A 16951-nucleotide genomic window follows, 5' to 3' on the forward strand; every position below is an offset into this window, starting at 1 on the left:
TGTGTTGCTACTTATACTAAGAAGCTGAGTAGGCTGTCTGCTTCCTACGATTTGTTCTAGAAAAGATATCTTTAATATGTTTAATAGAAATAAGAGCAAAGAATGAGATCACAGTAACACGATCTGTAAAGCTATGAAATAAAAGAATATAAAAAGAAAATGTAAAAAACAGTGATTAATACAAAATAAACTTGACTGTACCTAAAAATGTAAATTACAAAGAAATAATAGTCTATTTAAAAACAATCTTACATTAAAAAAAAGATAAGCACTGACTGCAAAAAGAGCTATAATAGCACTGTACCAACGGGTAAACATGAACTAAGTACTATCTTTTTCGAATTTTTTTAGAAAAGCAAAGAAAGTAAAGAAAACACAACATGATGTCAAATTGTTAAACAAGATTGATACCAAATCAGCACTCTGTTTTATTCATTGGTCCAAAAATCGATTATTTCCTTTGTAGATTTTAATTACTTCTGCTGAAACCTTAAAAACGATCGAAGCTCGCTATTCTTTTAGATAAATAAGGTGGTATTTTGATAAAGAGTTATTTTCCACTTTTGGAAGGGGGTATTACATGAGATTCCAATTTTATCCAATTTTTACAGCTAGGTCAAAATCAATCAGACCAGAGTTTTTTAATCCTCTGATTTTGTTACTTGAATATTTATATTAAAGATTCATTTAGGTGTGAAACAATTAGATAATTTATGAGAGGAAATAAACTTTTTTTTTCTTTGTCCAATAAAATGGTTATTCAATTGCAGCATAACAATATTGGTAATCGAACACAGGTTACGTATCTTAAAACAAATAGGATTTTGCTAGCATATGATCATTTGTATTGGGGATTGATCGGCATTCAATTTCTAACAGTTGCTGCAATACCAAAAAAAGGAAATTTGAATCATATAAATATTAAAACTATATACATCTTTCGAAAAAAAACTAAAATCTTATAGAAATCCATGGCATTAAGCTTCTAATTTAGCTCGAATTTTATCACTAGTATTACGTAAAGGTTCACATTCAGGAATTTCACAGATACCAATCTTTTTTCTTCTTTTCTTCGTTTTGTATATTAAATAGCCGCAGAGTCCAAGAATTAAACCTCCGACTAAGGGAACAGTCAGAAGTATGATACTGGCCTTGAGCCAAATGTAGTCATCAACAATTGCTAGACGAATACATCTTATATTTGTTCCTTGACGTATGATTTCAGATCCTTCGTTGGCCAAATCACGTCTCTGTCGGTGATATGTCGCTGTTATGGTATAAATTACCTGAAAGTGACGTAATACATTTATTTTAATGCCGAAATTATGTAATGTCATCAACTTTAATATTTCACTACCTAGCAGTATAAAACATTGACTGTCAACATTAAAGACAAGAAGGCAAAGAAGACTACGAACGGAATGAAAACATAAGTTTCTTTCACCACCTTATTGCTCATTCAATAAATCCATCCTCTACCTCAGTGGTCGGTAGACATACTAGCCAAAGAGCCAAATATAACCATCACAACAATTTAAACAAAAATGGAGGCAAATCTGCTTGTTTGCCAAGCCTTTATTGCACTAAATGAGTTGTACGTTTAATAAAACTAAATTAATAGGAACGTTGTTTTCAGTTTTAGGCATAATTCCAAGTTATCATCAATAAGATGACTTCTCAGTTTACTCTTGATAATGTTCATGCTTGAAAAAGATTGTTTGCATATATATGTACAACCGAAACGGTAAAGAGCAGCAAACGAGAGCTTTTTCAGCTGATCGTAAAAGTCCGAAATACTAGTCTAAGTATTGAATATGATCATGCCTTTTTTTCTAGATCTTCCTTCTTCTCCCCAACAGACCACTTGTGTAGTGAACTACGATCACATTTTTCTTGTCTAATATTCCCAATTCAACGCAAAGACCTTCAAATTTGGAGCGCCATATCTCCTTGTTTTTTAAATCCAACAATTGGGTTTCAAAGCTATTAATGTCAATTTTAAAGAGAAAAAAATTCAACTCGGATATCGTAGCATTAAGAGGATTTTTGTCAAATGCTAAAGTTGGTCTGCGGTTTTTAAACTCCTGAAAGCTGCTGAAGCTGAGAAATACTTTCCTCATATTTGAAATTATTATTTTAAATGGCGTTTATTAATACAGGAATTATTTTCTTAGCGATACTTAAGCAGGCTCGGAAAGAGAAAGAATGTTTCCTTTTTCTTACCAAGTTTTTCTTTAATGAAAATATTATTGTGTCTTCCGTGGATGTTTGTGCCAGAGCCACACGCGGCTCCGGAGCCAAGCTCTGTCGACCACTGCTCTAGCTCATATTCACACAGCCAGATAAAAACTGTTCTAGCAACTTGTGTCATGTTGTTAGCAGATAAGAGCTTCAACTTGGATTTATGTATCTTCGTTGTAATGCCTAAAAATGACCTGTTGTTTTGGCACTTCTGGGATAACTACCAAAAACCAACTGCTATTCTATTTTCAAAGGGAGGATCAGCATGGCAACGTAGATAAGAAGGATCAGAGGGTGATTGAACATGGATTGCCCTGATGCCAAATACAATTTTTCGCGTGATATCAACGACACAAAAATTACTAAGTAAGATTGGTTTTGTGAGGAGGAATTAGCGACAGTACTATAAGGACTAAAAAATAATGATAGGGTGGTAAATGAGTTTCTTAAATATGGTGGCTCTGAGGTTAGAAATAAGTGCATGAAGATTATTAATATGATTTTAAAAAAAGGGGAAATACCTAATGATTTTAGGAAAACCTTAATCAAGCCACTTTATAAGAAAGGTGATAAAAGTGAGTGTGGTAATTTTCGAGGGATTAGTCTGCTTTCTGTAGGTAGTAAATTATTTAGTAATATGATACTTTTTAGACTGAGAGATCCCGCAGACAATGTTTTAAGAGAAGAATAGGGTGGATTTACAAAAGGTAGAGGATGTGTCGACCAAAGTTTCATCTTAAGTTAATGATCGAGAAGTGCCTCTGTTATCAAGCACCTTTGGTCCTCAGTTTTATAGATTATGAGCAAGCGTTCTATTCTTTTTATAGAAAAGCTTTAATTAAGGCCTTATTCTAGTATGGTTTACCGGATAAATACATTAAAGTGATTAGTGCTTTGTACAAGAATAACACTGCTGCAGTTAAGGGAAATGAGGTTTGCAGCGGGTTTCTTATTAAATCAGGAGTAAAGCAGGGTGGTGTTCTATCCCACTTTATATGGAATATTTTGATGGACTTTGTCTTAAGGAGCAGAGGAAAAGCAATGGGAGACCAAGGAAACAAATGGGCAGGAAAAAGTCTCCTTGACTTAGATTATGTTCATGATTTAAGCATCCTAGATGAAAGTGTGAGCAAAATGAATGATGTTTTAGAGGTTTTGCGAGTTCAGGGTGCTAGAATAGGTTTAAAAATAAATGTTAAGAAGACTAAGTCACTAAGGCTAGGATGTTACTAATGTTAACAAGTTTAGAGGGAGCAGTCAATATGGACTTGGGCCAGTTACAGATAAGAATGGAGTGGCAAATAAGGATAAGGAAAGAACTAAAGACAGACTGGCCAAACATTTGAGAATTTGCTCAACGCATATAGAGTTACAACAGGAAGTAGAGAGGAAAATGAAAAAGTTTAAGAAAATTAGTAGATTTTGAAATACTAGAGATAAAGTTCAAGAATCTAGAACCGGATTCTTAGCTGTAACTTGTTGCAGCCAAGCATAAAATTCTAAACTTGGACAGAAACTGCCATGATATTGATGTCGAGGCTGACACGTGTTTGTAGATAAAATTCTAACTAGAACTGCATGTGAAAGCCACTTTACTAAAATTGCACTTCATGTTCTATAGAAACTCTCCAGATTTTAATTTCCATTCACACGAGATATGTGAGCTTAAATTATTTCCTAATTAAATCTTTTTTATTTTCAAAAATTATTCACTTTTATGGGAATTAAGGAAACGTAAATATCAATCATTTATTTAAACTAAACACAATTGGAAGTTATACCTGAATCCGCTAAATCAAATGAAGGTAGAATTAAAGGTTATGCTGATCTTCACTAGCTGAAAGAAATTTGTCTAGCATTGTAATTAATATTGGTAGCATATAAATATTAACTAAGAGTATGCCTTTTTAATTGTTGAGACTTTTCCCCAGTCAAGATTCAATAAAATTGCCAAACTGATTATGAAAAATTAACTGATTATGCAAAATTGATTAACTCAGTATGCCAAACTGATTATGTCAAACCGATTAACTGATTATGCCAAACTGATTATGAAAAAAAAATAAGTAGTCGGTTTTAAATTGGCTTCAAAAAAAGAAAAAAAGAAAATCTGGTTTCTAAACCCTAAATTTTGCTTTAACTGGTCCCCAGCCTCAGTTCACATTACGAGATAGTAAATTTTACATTTTCATAACTTAAATATATTTTTTTAGAACTGATATTCATCAATGGCGCATTTGCTAAAGGAACTCTAATGATAATGCACAAATATGGGAAAAACAACCTTCTTGCTTGTAAAAAATTTTACCTTGGCCTGGAAAGACATTGCCCTTTACAGGTCTTTTTCTCAGTAGAAAAACGTCGTGATGGACATTTTCCAGTCCTGTTTGTACAGTAATGTGTTTTTCTGTCAAAGAAAAAAAGGCAAAGGAGACTGTTTTAATACATCCTAGTACATTCTAGCCACTGTCCAAAATGTTTAAATGAATTATAATCTACAGTGCAAAGTCAGAAAAATCGCAGTTGTTCAGATGGAAAAAATTGCACTGATTCACACCGAGATTTTATCAAAGCAACCCGACTAGCTGAAAATATTGTGAAAAGTTTCATTTCATCCCTTCAACTCATACATTTACTTCTACTACTGCTTATCATAACTCATCGCACCACCAAACCACCTATGGCTAACATCTGCACACGTTCCATCTCTACTCCACACTGTCTAGACCTTCGCTGTTTACTCTCTTCCATAAAGTTCCCACTTCTTTTCAATCTTTCATTATGACCTCTTTAAAGCCCGTTCAAGGATGACCTGCTTATCTTTTCACCCCAATTGAATTGATAAAATATGCAATTTTTAGAAACGTAACATCGTTCATCCATAATCCTTTAAATAACCACCTTGACTTTCCTTTCACAATAGCTCCAGAAAGTTGAACCAAGCGAAATTTAATGCTGAGTTTTAAATATTTCTATTTTTCATGCTACGATATACCTTTAAATTCATTCTCTTACCTGTATAAACCAGACATTCCCTGACTTGACTCTGTATAAAGGATCTACTTTCATTACAAAACCATCCAAGCCTGTATGCAATAAAGAAGTTGTGATTAGCTCAGGATGTTCACTCGCAAAAGCAGCTTCAACTGGGACATCTTCAAAAACTTTATCTGTTGCACGTGGCTCCTCCCTGTCCTGAAATAAACAAATAGAATAAGAAAACTACCGTCAAAATCTATTTCCAACCACAAATACTACTACTACCACTACTAACATCTCCCTGTAGCACCAAACCACCTAAGGCCAACACAGCCGCACAAACTCCTTCTCCCAGTCTATTCAAAGCTTAATTTTTTTCCCCTTCCCATGTAGTTCAAGTTTAATTTGAATTTTTCCTTACGACCTCTTCCCACCCACTCGAGGGCGACAAACTTCTCATTTGGCCCCAAGTAGATGGTCAAAAGCACAAATTAGGCAATTTGTCATCCTTCATCGGTAAAAAACGGCCGAGCTATCTTAGCTTTTATTTGTTCATAATCCTAGAAAGTGGGATCGAACCACATTTTTTCCACGTCTTACTGTTTTATGTATGGTCAGTCAAATGAGTGCTAAAACTAGTCGTAGTTCCTTTGGAAATCAATCCTCCTTTATTCCTAGTCTAAGCAACTTAGTCGTCTTAACATTAAAGCTGATTTTCCAGCCTATTGCTACATCATGAACTCTCAAGATCTTCAAAATTAATTCCACTAGTATTGTTATTTAGGAACTCTGAAGCATTCTCATAATCTAAGTCTAGGAGAGTTTCACCTTCTCATTTGATTCCATGTTCTCCTACAGCTTTTGCCGAATTACTTGAGAATACAGCAATAATTAAATAAAGTACAATTTTTCCAAAAACTACATCTTCATATACAAGATGATGTTACTTTGCGTGTGATGTCATATTGGAGTGCCTCTGCTGCCCGATTCTCTTGGTTTCGGTCTTTACTATCCTTTACTAGATTGCAGCTACCGCTGCAACCATGATTCAGCTAAGAAAAAGCCGAAAGCTTTTCCCTGTGTTTGGTATATGACGTGTATTGTTAAAGAAAGGGGTAAAGTCAAAACACAGCTAGGAAAATGAGCGAAAATGTTTTAAGTCTAATAGAGAAGAGTAGGGACTTGTACAAAAAGTATTTGAGTGATAGATCATGTGAGAATAAGAGGGAAAGCAGAGAAAACATTAAAATATGAATTAAGAATATCAGCAGTGGAGGCCATGGATAAGTGTGCTAAAGAACCGGAAGATGCATCCAGACGGGATTTATAGCAAAATATTGTATAAACATGTTAAAAAAATGAAAGGGGGTAGTCAATCTGGACTTACCCCAGTAGCACCAGTTAAAGATAGGAACGAAACTACAATTAGGGATAAAGAAAGATTGAAAGAGAAATGGCCAGAACATTTTAAGAATGTGCTTCAGTACTAAACCGTGACAAAGTTACAGAAAATGAATTTAATACAGAAAAAAATTGAAAAATCTGTGATACTTTGGAAGTGAATTTTGGTTAAGATAGGTTGTGATAGGTTGGTTAAGGTAGCTTATGAAGAATTTCTTTTGCAGGGAAAAATTTCGTCTTTTATTTCTACGTCTTGAAATACAGGGGCGTTACTAGCCAAAACTTTGGGGGGGGGGGGGAGCGAGGGATTTTACCGATTGGCTGGCTATTTTTAGCGACTGTTTTTATCAATAATTAAAATAATGTCCGTTTCGAATACGATATTTAAAATCACTGCAAGAGCCGGTAAAACTGCTGCATTTACCGACCGAGATTGAGATTTCAGTATATGTTATGTCACTTTGTTCATGCACTTTCGTTATTTTCCATATTCTGCCAAGTAAAATCAGGCAGGAGTCGGTAAAACTGCTGCGTTTACCGACAAATGCTCGAGATTTCTGTAGATGACATGTCGGGTCTTCGTTTAACCGAACCAAAAATTTTAGCGGCGTTGGAAAAATCGTGGCGCTTCGCGCCACAATTTTACCGACTCATTTTTTTCCCAGTACCCAAAAGCATTAGGATGTGCTCCCCCTCCCCCCATTACGTGACAGCCCTGTTAAAATGTCACACCGTTTCACCTGGGGTTAAATTAAATTGTAACTTATCGCTGGGTAAATCATTTTAAATAACATTTCAGGTAAAATCTTTGCTTCAAGTTTGCAATCTTTCTGTGAGTATTTGTGACTCTTAAGAATTTGTTGTGTATTTTGCCTTTTTAGAAGCTTTAGACATTTGTGTAGTATAAACTAAAGTGAATTGGGAAAGATGAATTATTTGCCAGATCCCCAAGGGGGTCAGGGACACTTTTTACCAATAAATCCTCACTATAACGACAACCCAGTAATAATGAATTGGGATCAGCCTTACCAACTGGTTCCTGGGTAGTATGCACCCCACCAATAGGTTGGCATAATCAACATCAGGGTCAATCTTCCTACAGCCATGCCTATGTTAAAATATCAAGTGTTCTTTGTGTATAAGTGTCCTTTGAAAAAAGATGTCTCACAAGACAGACCAAGGGCATATTTTTGTGCCAATTGTAGAGGAAATCATGCCTATACATCATTTGCCTGTCCTGTGAGGAAACAAAATTGAAAATTCCAAAAGTGAAATACTTAAAGTGGCAGTATCTTACCAAATGGGGTACAGGATGGCTCAAGTAACATATAAGAGCTATGCAGATGCAGCTAATAGGTTGAATTTGCAAAAATTACTACCGAACATATCTCAATCAGCTGACAATCTTGAACAAATAAGAAAGGTTAAAAGGCAAGAAACTGCAGAAAAAATAGTAATAGGTTTACTCTGCAAAGCTGAATTGTTGGAAATGAGCAGCATTTCACTATCTGATCGAATTGAACGACGCTGCAGATTAGTAGAAGAATTAGAGTTAGGGTCTCTTAACCAGCAAAAGAGACTTTATTATAGGTTATTGTGAGGAAAATGAGATAAATGTGATATGTATACAAGAGACATGGTTGCAACCATATATGGATTTGACTTTAAAAGGATATAATGTGACAAGAGAAGACAGGTCAGAAGGCACAAAAGATGGAGTACTGATTTGTGTGAAAAAGTCTTTACATTTTACCGATTGGGGATCCACAGGATTCTTAAGACTATAAAGTTGAAATCAATGGTTGCAGTGTACTTCAACAAGATGGATCAAACATTAACATTATACATGTGTACAATTCAAATGAAACAACAGTGACATTGGTGGTATTATTAATGAGCTATCACAGAGAATTCCTGCTAATGACGGACTGACTATCACAGGTGATTTTAATGCGCACAACAAAGTCTGGTGCAAATGCTGTCATTGTGAACTCATCTGGATGGAGTAGTCCCGAATTTGCCTCACCACTCCCAAAGGATTGAAAACCTGCAAAAATCATCTTACTGGTAATCACACAACAACTGACTTAACATTACTAGTCCTAACTTAGCCACTAGGACTACTGTTGTAATTTCCGAGCATACACTGCTTTTTGGTGATCATATCCTACATCAATCAATCAACATTGAGGGCCATAATATCAGCAGCAAACAAGCACTATTGGAAAGTACAAGCACTCCTTACTTTCGACTTAAGAAAGCAAATTGGCCAGAGTATGGTCGCCAACTTGAAGAGGCATCAATTCAGGCATTAAACGATGCAGAAACATCAACAGATGAAAAAATTTACATATTAAAAGGAAGTTTATTGACAAGAGCAAATAAAGCTATTCCACTTAAATTTAACTCGGAGAGAGCTCACAAAAACAACATTTGGTGGAACAGTGAATGTAAAAATTTAAAAAAGGACTATGTGAAAAATGAAAGGTAAAATGCTTCAGTAACAACTTTAGAAAATCTGATCAATGTGAAACGCTCCCATGTAAGATTTAAGAGAACAGTGTTTGCAACAAAAAAGGACAGTATTAGAGAGTTTTTTTGCTAATTTGCTAAATTTTTTTGCTAATTTCAGAAAACCGGCAGCTAAAGTTTATGGTTTTATACGCAGGATGTAGAACAAACAGCCTAACGGAACAAGCAACCCACCTCTAGTTTATGAGAATGTGACTTTGGTAAGTGACATGGACAAAGCTAATTCTTGTGTTAAACATATGAAGAAAAGAATTGGAAAGGAGAATCCAGATAAAGAGGCAGTAGCAAAAATAGCAGCAAAAGTGTAACGATTGGCTAATAAAGACGAACATAAACCATATAATCGGCCTTTCTCTTTGTTAGAAATTGAAGACATCAATAGGAATTTGCCAAACACAGCCCCAGGTGCTGATATGGTGTATCCTCAATTTGTTAAAAACCTCCCACAAGGGTGGGTAGAAGGGCTGTTAGGAATTATAAATAATGCCTGTATGAGTGGATATTTCCCAAAAGTATGGAAGGCAGTAAAGAAAAGGTTAAACTGGGAAGTCAAAAGAAAAAGATACTTAAAGATGTGCAGTGTGGGTTCAAAAGAAATAGGAGTACAATAGACAACCTGGTTTGTTTTCAAAGAGATGCTGTTTATGCTTAACGAAACGGACTCATAATGGTAGCTGTCTTCCTAGATGTCGATGGTGTTTTTGATAATTTGGTACATAGACAGATTTTACTAGGATGAATTGAGGCTGGAATTTGTGGAAGAATGCTAAAGTTTACAAAGATCTATCTTGAAGACTGTAAAGTGCATGTTAAGGTGGGCAAAACTATTTCCAGTCAATTTACAAGATGAAAAAGAGGAGCTCAGCTCTAGATCCAGTTTATTATAACCTGGGGGAGCATAATGTACTTTTAGATGATGGTGAGTCTAGTTCAGCAATTTTTGCTGATGACAATAGTAAATTTAAAATAGGACATAGAGGAGATCAGATATAGATCCAGAATATTATAACCTGGGGGAGCATAATGTAATTTTAGATGATGGTTAGTCGATTTCAGCTATTTTTTATTATTACTTTAGTGAATTTACAAAAGGAAACTGAGGAGCTCAGCTCTAGATCCAGTTTATTATAACCTTGGGGATCATACTGTACTTTTAGATGCTTGATAGTCGATTTCAGCAATTTTTGCTGATTACTTTAGTGACTTTACAAAAGGAAAATGATGATCTCAGATAAAGATCCATAAAATAATAACCTATGTTAGCGTAATGTACTTATAGATGATGTTGAGTCTAGTTCAGAAATTTTTGATGATGACAATAGTGTATGGGTGATGGGAAGAACAACTGAAGAAGTTGTGCCAGTTATAAAGTCCGTTCTTGAACAGGTTGAAAATTGGACATTTGACATTGACTTGGAATTTTCGGCTCATAAAACAAAAGCTATGCTCATAACAAGAAAGAAATTGGTTGAAGTACCATTCCCAGCCCTATATAGGGTACCCATCTAATTTGCGGAGCAAACAAAGTTTCTGGAATGCACAATAGAGAAACATTTGAACTGGAATATGCATATTCAAAGCATTAAAGCAGCTTGTATTAGAAGAATCAACATAATGGAGATGTTGACAGCAGTCACATGGGGAAGCAAAGCCGATTTCTTGATTCAGTTCTACACCATATATATTAGGTCAAAGTTGGAATATGCAGCTGTGGTATATCATCTTGCAAATAAGTCATCTCTTAAGAAGCTAACTGTGATCCAAAATACAGCAATGAGCATTGCATTTGGAGCTAGGAAAACGACCCTAGTGTCATTCCTGCTATCAGAAAGTATCCTGGAAGATCTAGAAACAAGAAGGAATACTATTACACTGAGATGTTTAGCAAAATGTAGGGGTCAGATGGAACAAATCCAGTGAAATCAAGGATTGTTAAACCAGGTCTGCATGTGACTGCAAAAAAATTGTAGAAAGCGGATTCGGTAAAATTTCTTTGAAAGATCTATTCAAATATGTGCTCAATTTGACTTAGAGCTAAAGATCACAGATGTGCTGCGAGTTCCAGACATGGAGTTACCTCCACCATGGGAAAGCTGCAAAATTAAGTGTTCAACAGTCATGGAGAAGAAAGGAAATTTAGACTTAGCTATTAGCTTCAGAATGCTGATTGAAGAGTCATTCAGGGGTTTCTTGGATGTTTGTACTGACGGATCCAAAATAGCTGATTATAGTCCAGTTGGAGCTGCATTTGTTAAACCAAAGAAGAAAGTTACAGTACAGTACAAGCTACATAAACAAACGTCGATTTTCCAAGCTGAAGTGACAGCAATAAAGAAAAAAGTAATGTACGTAAAGAAAGTATGAGAGATTGTCCTAATGTGATAATATGCGCAGATTCAAAGAGTGCACTAGAAGCCATTAGCAACATAAATAGAGGAGGAGCATGGTCAAGGGAAGTAGCTAGCTGTTACAGAGAATTAGTCACAATAGCCTACCTCCAGGGAAGGAGGTTGTTTTACACTGGGTTCCAGTCCATGTTGATATACATGAAAATGAACTAGCTGATGAAGCTGCATAAAATGGAATCACTTTTTCTGGCCCTTTTACAAGATGAGAAACTCCAACTTAGATTATGATGAGATTATAAAAAAGCAGCAGCAATACTATTTTCAGGAAAATTGTAACCTCTCTGGAAACTGGTTCACAATGCGTAAAATCAGAAGGAAGTCAGAAGCGAAACTTTATAGGAAGCTATCAAGGACAGAAGGAGCCATATTCTTTCGTCTAACGTACTCGTCCATATCTTGCAAAATTTCGTGGAGAGGAAAGCACTTGTGATTATTGACTTATTGTGACAGTGAAGAGACAGTTAAACATATTTTAATTCAGTGTGATCATTACAAGCATCAGAGAGGATCCATATAATCATTTTTCTAGGAACAAAAGGAAAATGTTTCAGTGAATCTACTTAAGTGATGAATAAAATACCACAGGCGGGGGCGTCGTTTGGGGGTGGCAAGAGGGGGCAGTTGCCCCCCCAGTAATATGGATAAAAAATTATTATACGCCCCATGCCCTTTGACTATCTGGATATGGACCCCTCTTGCCCCCCCCCCCTCCCCAATAAACATGCTGGAGATTCGCCCCTGATGTGATAAGAGGATATAATTAAAGACGTTGGGAATTATTTAATTTCCAGCTTGGCAAGTGCATATTTGAAGATTATAGAGATAAGACCTGAGTGACCATGTAGTCAAGCGAGTTCTGAAGTCTGTTTCATCATCATCATCACTATTAATTAAGAATTCATTTAATAGATAAGGTTTCCGTAGTGTAGTGGTTATCACGTCTGCCTAACACGCAGAAGGTCCCCGGTTCGAAACCGGGCGGAAACAATTTTTTAATTTTAATACATAAGCGTGTAAACGATTCCATTCCAACTTTGTCATTTGGTTTTGTTTCTTTTCTTCGTTTTTTAATTTTAATTTAGTGATTTTTTTTTGTCGTAAATCCTTTCCTTTCTCTGAATTTTAAATTTCTACTTTGGGCAACACATTTCTATTATAATTTTGTTCCTTCAAATCTCTAGTTTGTGTTGGGCAATTCTTTTTATTGCAAGCTAAACTCTGTTCTTTCTTCGATTTCTTTGTCAATGCATTTTATTCCAGTCAATCTACAACTTGATTCGGAACAAAAATCATAACCCATCCTAAAACTGGTAAAATTTGAAGTTGAGGTCGAGAGGTAGGCTAAACATCGGGTTTCTAAATTTCAGATGAGCAGAAGGCTCCTTTTGTAGAGTAAAAAAACATTGTAGGGCTTGAATCTAGAATTAAATTTACTTTCTAGAGTATTTCCAAGGGATTAGCTACACCATAGAGCCTAAGTTCCTCGGGGTAGAACAAATAAAGGCGGGTAAACCTCTAGTCTGTTGGAACTAACGAAGTCTATGCTTATATGTTACTTACTAAACGTCGAATCGTGACTGTGTAGAGGCTTAAATTTTTCATATTAAATGTCTAATGAATTGTGATGTTTTATGATTTTTTCCTAGCTTGAGCAGGGTTGGTGGATTAATCTGTATTTCATCGTTTTTGACTAGAATAAGATGTCAATGTGGTGTGATACCTTGTTGAATTTAAAGTGTTTTTCCAGGAACTTGACATTTTCTATGTCCTTGCATCGATCAGAGCACGAACATGGGTGCTTTCTTTAAGCTAATTCCTCCTCCGATCCATCCATGGACGTAGGGAGAGGGGCAGGGGGGGGGGGGGCACCTGCCCCACCAAGACCTTCAAATTTGCATTATATATGGCTGAAAAAGCAGATGGTTTGGAAAAAGCAGTGGATAAAACACTATCACACTATCGACTGCCCCCCCCTAGACAATATGCTGCCTAATGCCGCCTACGCCCATGGATCCATCGTTAAATTATTATTGTAGTTGATATGATGGGTCATGTATTTAGGTTAATTGACCAGTTAGCTTTGCGGTAAATAATGTTCCCTTGTTGAGGAAAGTTGAATTGCACAGCTCTATAGGATTTTTTATTATCGGGAAGCTATAAAAAAACGGTATATTCGAATGTGGTTGATTATATTTTAAAAATTGAGGCATTTTTGTGTCTTCAACCATTTTAGTTAATTCGCAAAATTTCGTATGTTTGTAAGCAGGCACGTACATAGGAATTTGTTTTGGAGGGGGGGGGAGGAATCCTTCAAATCCTTCATTTTGTGAGAAGCATCAGAAAATTATGGAAAAATAAAAAAATCATGAGATTTCGGGTAGGGGGGGCGGACCCGGAGGCCTCCCCCCTGTGTCCGTGCCAGTTTGTAGGTAGCAGGCTGAAACGTCAGTCTCAGGTTTTCAGACATTTGAATTTGATGGTTAAAATTAATTTAAAGCTTCTCGGTTAATTATTTTAGCATACATAATTGATAATATTTTGTATCCGTGGTTACTTTTCTCCGGGAAAATAAATAATTTTCTACGTTGATAGACATCTGGCTAAAACACCTGTTCCACTGTTCAAAAACGTGTTATTTTCATGGCTATTGATTACAATAACTTTCATAGTTGTTCGAATATTCAACCTTGTTATGATCGCTTTAGTTAATTTTCGTCAAATTTTGTTATTCTTCAATTATGCCAAAATAAAAAAATAGACTTTTAACCATGGTATAATAATCAACCATTAATTTATTTTTTTTTATTATTTCAATTTTCAAATTAAAATATTGGGATGTTGCTAGGGAAGGAGTCTATAAGCTACATACGATAAAATATAAGAAAAGCAGAATTCACCTCTAGTTTGCTTCCTTTTTTTATTACCCTCAAAATAACATATTTTGTATTTCAAAGTAAAATGTTATAAGACAAAACTTTATAGTATTTTTCATAAGGATGTATTAAATAGTGAAAATATTCCCTAGAATGTAGTTATGGCAGGAGGGCTAGAATGTTTTATATTAAAAACAGTTTACTTTATCAGTTCAACAAAGACCAATCTTTGTACTTCAAAAATTCTTCTTAGAATAAAACTAATTCATATCTATTAGCTTACCAAAAGTAATAGCCTGTGTCGAAGTTTGGGTGAATTTTCCAGGCATCCATACTGGGGACCGTCTTTGTAGACACTGCCACTAGGATCATAAGATGGGATATAACCATCCCGACCAGCACAAACATATACTCGCTGTATTTTAATGCTATATGAGGCATCTAATGCCTGGGATGGAGACCATCGAACTCGACCGTAAATGGAATCACCTATATCAAACTCTTCCTCCGAGGCCTGAAAAAAAAATAAGATTATCAGTAAATGAGCCTAAAGACTAGAGGAAAATGATGGCATTCCGACTCCCTCCTTATAGGCGTTTCTGTTCGACTGCTGATTGAAGAAAATTCTAATTATGACATGGCGGAGTAAAGCATGGACGAGAATAAATGCTGCAACGTTGTTTTTGATAAAAACAGTCAATATAGGATCTAAGGTCTGAAAGTATTGGAGCAAATTAGTGTTAAGAAGACTAAGTCGCTAAGGCTCGGAATAAGTGAAGATGGAAAGGTGACGCTGGGCAACGAAAAGAGTGATCAAGTGGACCCATTAACTTACCTTGGTAGTATTATTAGTAAAGACGGTTGGAGCAGTGAAGACGTCAAAAGTAGAATAGCCAAGGCTCAGGGTGTTTTTTCACAGTTAAAAAAAGTTTGGAAGAATAGGAAGATAAGTCTGCAAACCAAGATTAGAATATTATATTGCCTATGGATTATTTTAGGTACCCGGCTGACTCACCGTATTTCAAACAGTAGGCTGTACAAAAAGCGTGGTTCAATCCCGCTTTCTTGGGCTATAATGAGCGAAAAGTTGAAATGGCTAGGGCATGTTCTGCGGATGAAGCATGACAGATTGCTAAGGACTGCCTTTTTCGGCAAACCATCTTGGGCTAAACAGAAAGCAGGCCGTCCGCGGCGGGTGTGGGAGCGAATCGTAAAGAAAGATTTAAGGGAAATGGGAACTTCCTAGGAGGGTATAAATAGGGGGGCTTTGAAATGAATAGGATAGAGGACGAGCGTGTATAGCTGTCTTGGCCTCAGGCGGCTTGGTGCTGCAGTGAGTTGTAAGTAGTGGTAGTAGTAATAACAATCAATGTAATACAAGATGCTGTTAACTCTCTAAGACTGTTAGAAGCTCCAGGACATTTGAATGGCAGTCTAATTTCAGCAGTGGTGTCAAATGGGGGGGGGGGGGGGTCTATGCCACTCTACATTTCCGCTCCTGGATTTTGTCAAATACTTTTTTGGAGTTTTTCCCTTACAAAATATTTTTCGGGGTATTTTCATCGCAAAAGGCTTTTTCGGCATTTTCACTGAAAAAAAGACAAACATACCTCTCCTTAGGTATTGAAAATATATTTTGAATCCCTCCTCATTCTACTAAATTTTTGTTCATTGACACCACTGACTGTGAGTCAGTTCAAAAAAAAAAAAAAAAAAAAAAAAAAAAAAAAATAGCGATGAAACTTAGGTATTTGTTGCGACAATTTTGCAAGCTTTTGAAAAATAGAATTTTTAGAATTTGCAAAAGAGAAATAGAATTTGTGAAAAAGAATTTTATTCTATTCTAAAAATCAAAAATTCGCTAAGGAGTTTGTGTACTAAAATAGAAGTACAGGTTATCTGAAATGTTCCCCTTACAAAAGGTTTATCGATACTAACTGTGCCTACCTTGACCTCAGGTGTAAGAGGCGTATCTAAACAAATAGTGACTTGTGATAATAAGTATTTTAATAAGGCAATCGATCACACAGTTTTTTTTTCCTTTTGCTTCGCTTTAACAAAGTGTTTATACAGTGGATCAAAAATAAATTCCTAGCATTAGTAAAATATCCATTTAAAACATCTCTTTTTTTTACAAGTTCTTGGATCACCTTTACAGCAAGTATGGATTCTACAATAACAAGTTCAAATGACTTTAAGTACTTCTAAGAGGGGAAATCCTAAACATATTACAATTTTGGGTGTAGGAGGAAAGATAGAATTGCCATTAAAGAAAATCACAGTTTAGAAAGGAAGACAGGATTCTTTACAGGAATTTGATAGTAAAATATTAGACACAATTAAGCGAATCGGATCATTGGTGCTCTAATGCATTAACATAGCTTCATGCAATGCTTTAACATGACTCTAACATAATGCAACAAGGTTTGAAAGCAATCGAGGCACGCTTTAACATGGTCCTTATCGGAATTGAAACTACTAGCACTACAGACAGTATTTCGTTTTCGAGTGGAATTT

At 35.7% G+C, this 16951-nt stretch overlaps 2 protein-coding genes and 1 non-coding gene across 3 annotated transcripts in view; 2 read left to right on the top strand and 1 right to left on the bottom strand.

Annotated features, from left to right (window-relative positions):
- Positions 1 to 710, top strand: part of LOC148940766 (uncharacterized) — an 86732-nt gene extending 86022 nt beyond the window's left edge. Inside the window, exon 8 of the mRNA XM_089105069.1 lies at positions 682 to 710. Coding sequence (XP_088961195.1) covers positions 682 to 710 — 29 coding nt within the window. The remainder of the gene's footprint in view (positions 1 to 681) is intronic.
- LOC148940768 (extracellular matrix organizing protein FRAS1-like) overlaps positions 76 to 16951 on the bottom strand; it is a 194938-nt gene continuing 178062 nt past the window's right edge. The window contains exons 15-17 of the mRNA XM_089105070.1: positions 14718 to 14948; positions 5257 to 5436; positions 76 to 1286 (exon numbers count right to left, since the gene is read on the bottom strand). Coding sequence (XP_088961196.1) covers positions 978 to 1286; positions 5257 to 5436; positions 14718 to 14948 — 720 coding nt within the window. The 3' untranslated portion in view covers positions 76 to 977. The remainder of the gene's footprint in view (positions 1287 to 5256; positions 5437 to 14717; positions 14949 to 16951) is intronic.
- On the top strand, positions 12476 to 12548 carry TRNAV-AAC (transfer RNA valine (anticodon AAC)). Its single transcript has one exon. It is a non-coding gene; the product is annotated as a tRNA-Val (tRNA).

This window comes from Artemia sp. Qi Xiang Cuo, chromosome 19 (genome assembly GCF_049724085.1).
Source record: "Artemia sp. Qi Xiang Cuo chromosome 19, ASM4972408v1, whole genome shotgun sequence".
In the NCBI taxonomy this organism is placed as follows: domain Eukaryota; kingdom Metazoa; phylum Arthropoda; class Branchiopoda; order Anostraca; family Artemiidae; genus Artemia; species Artemia sp. Qi Xiang Cuo.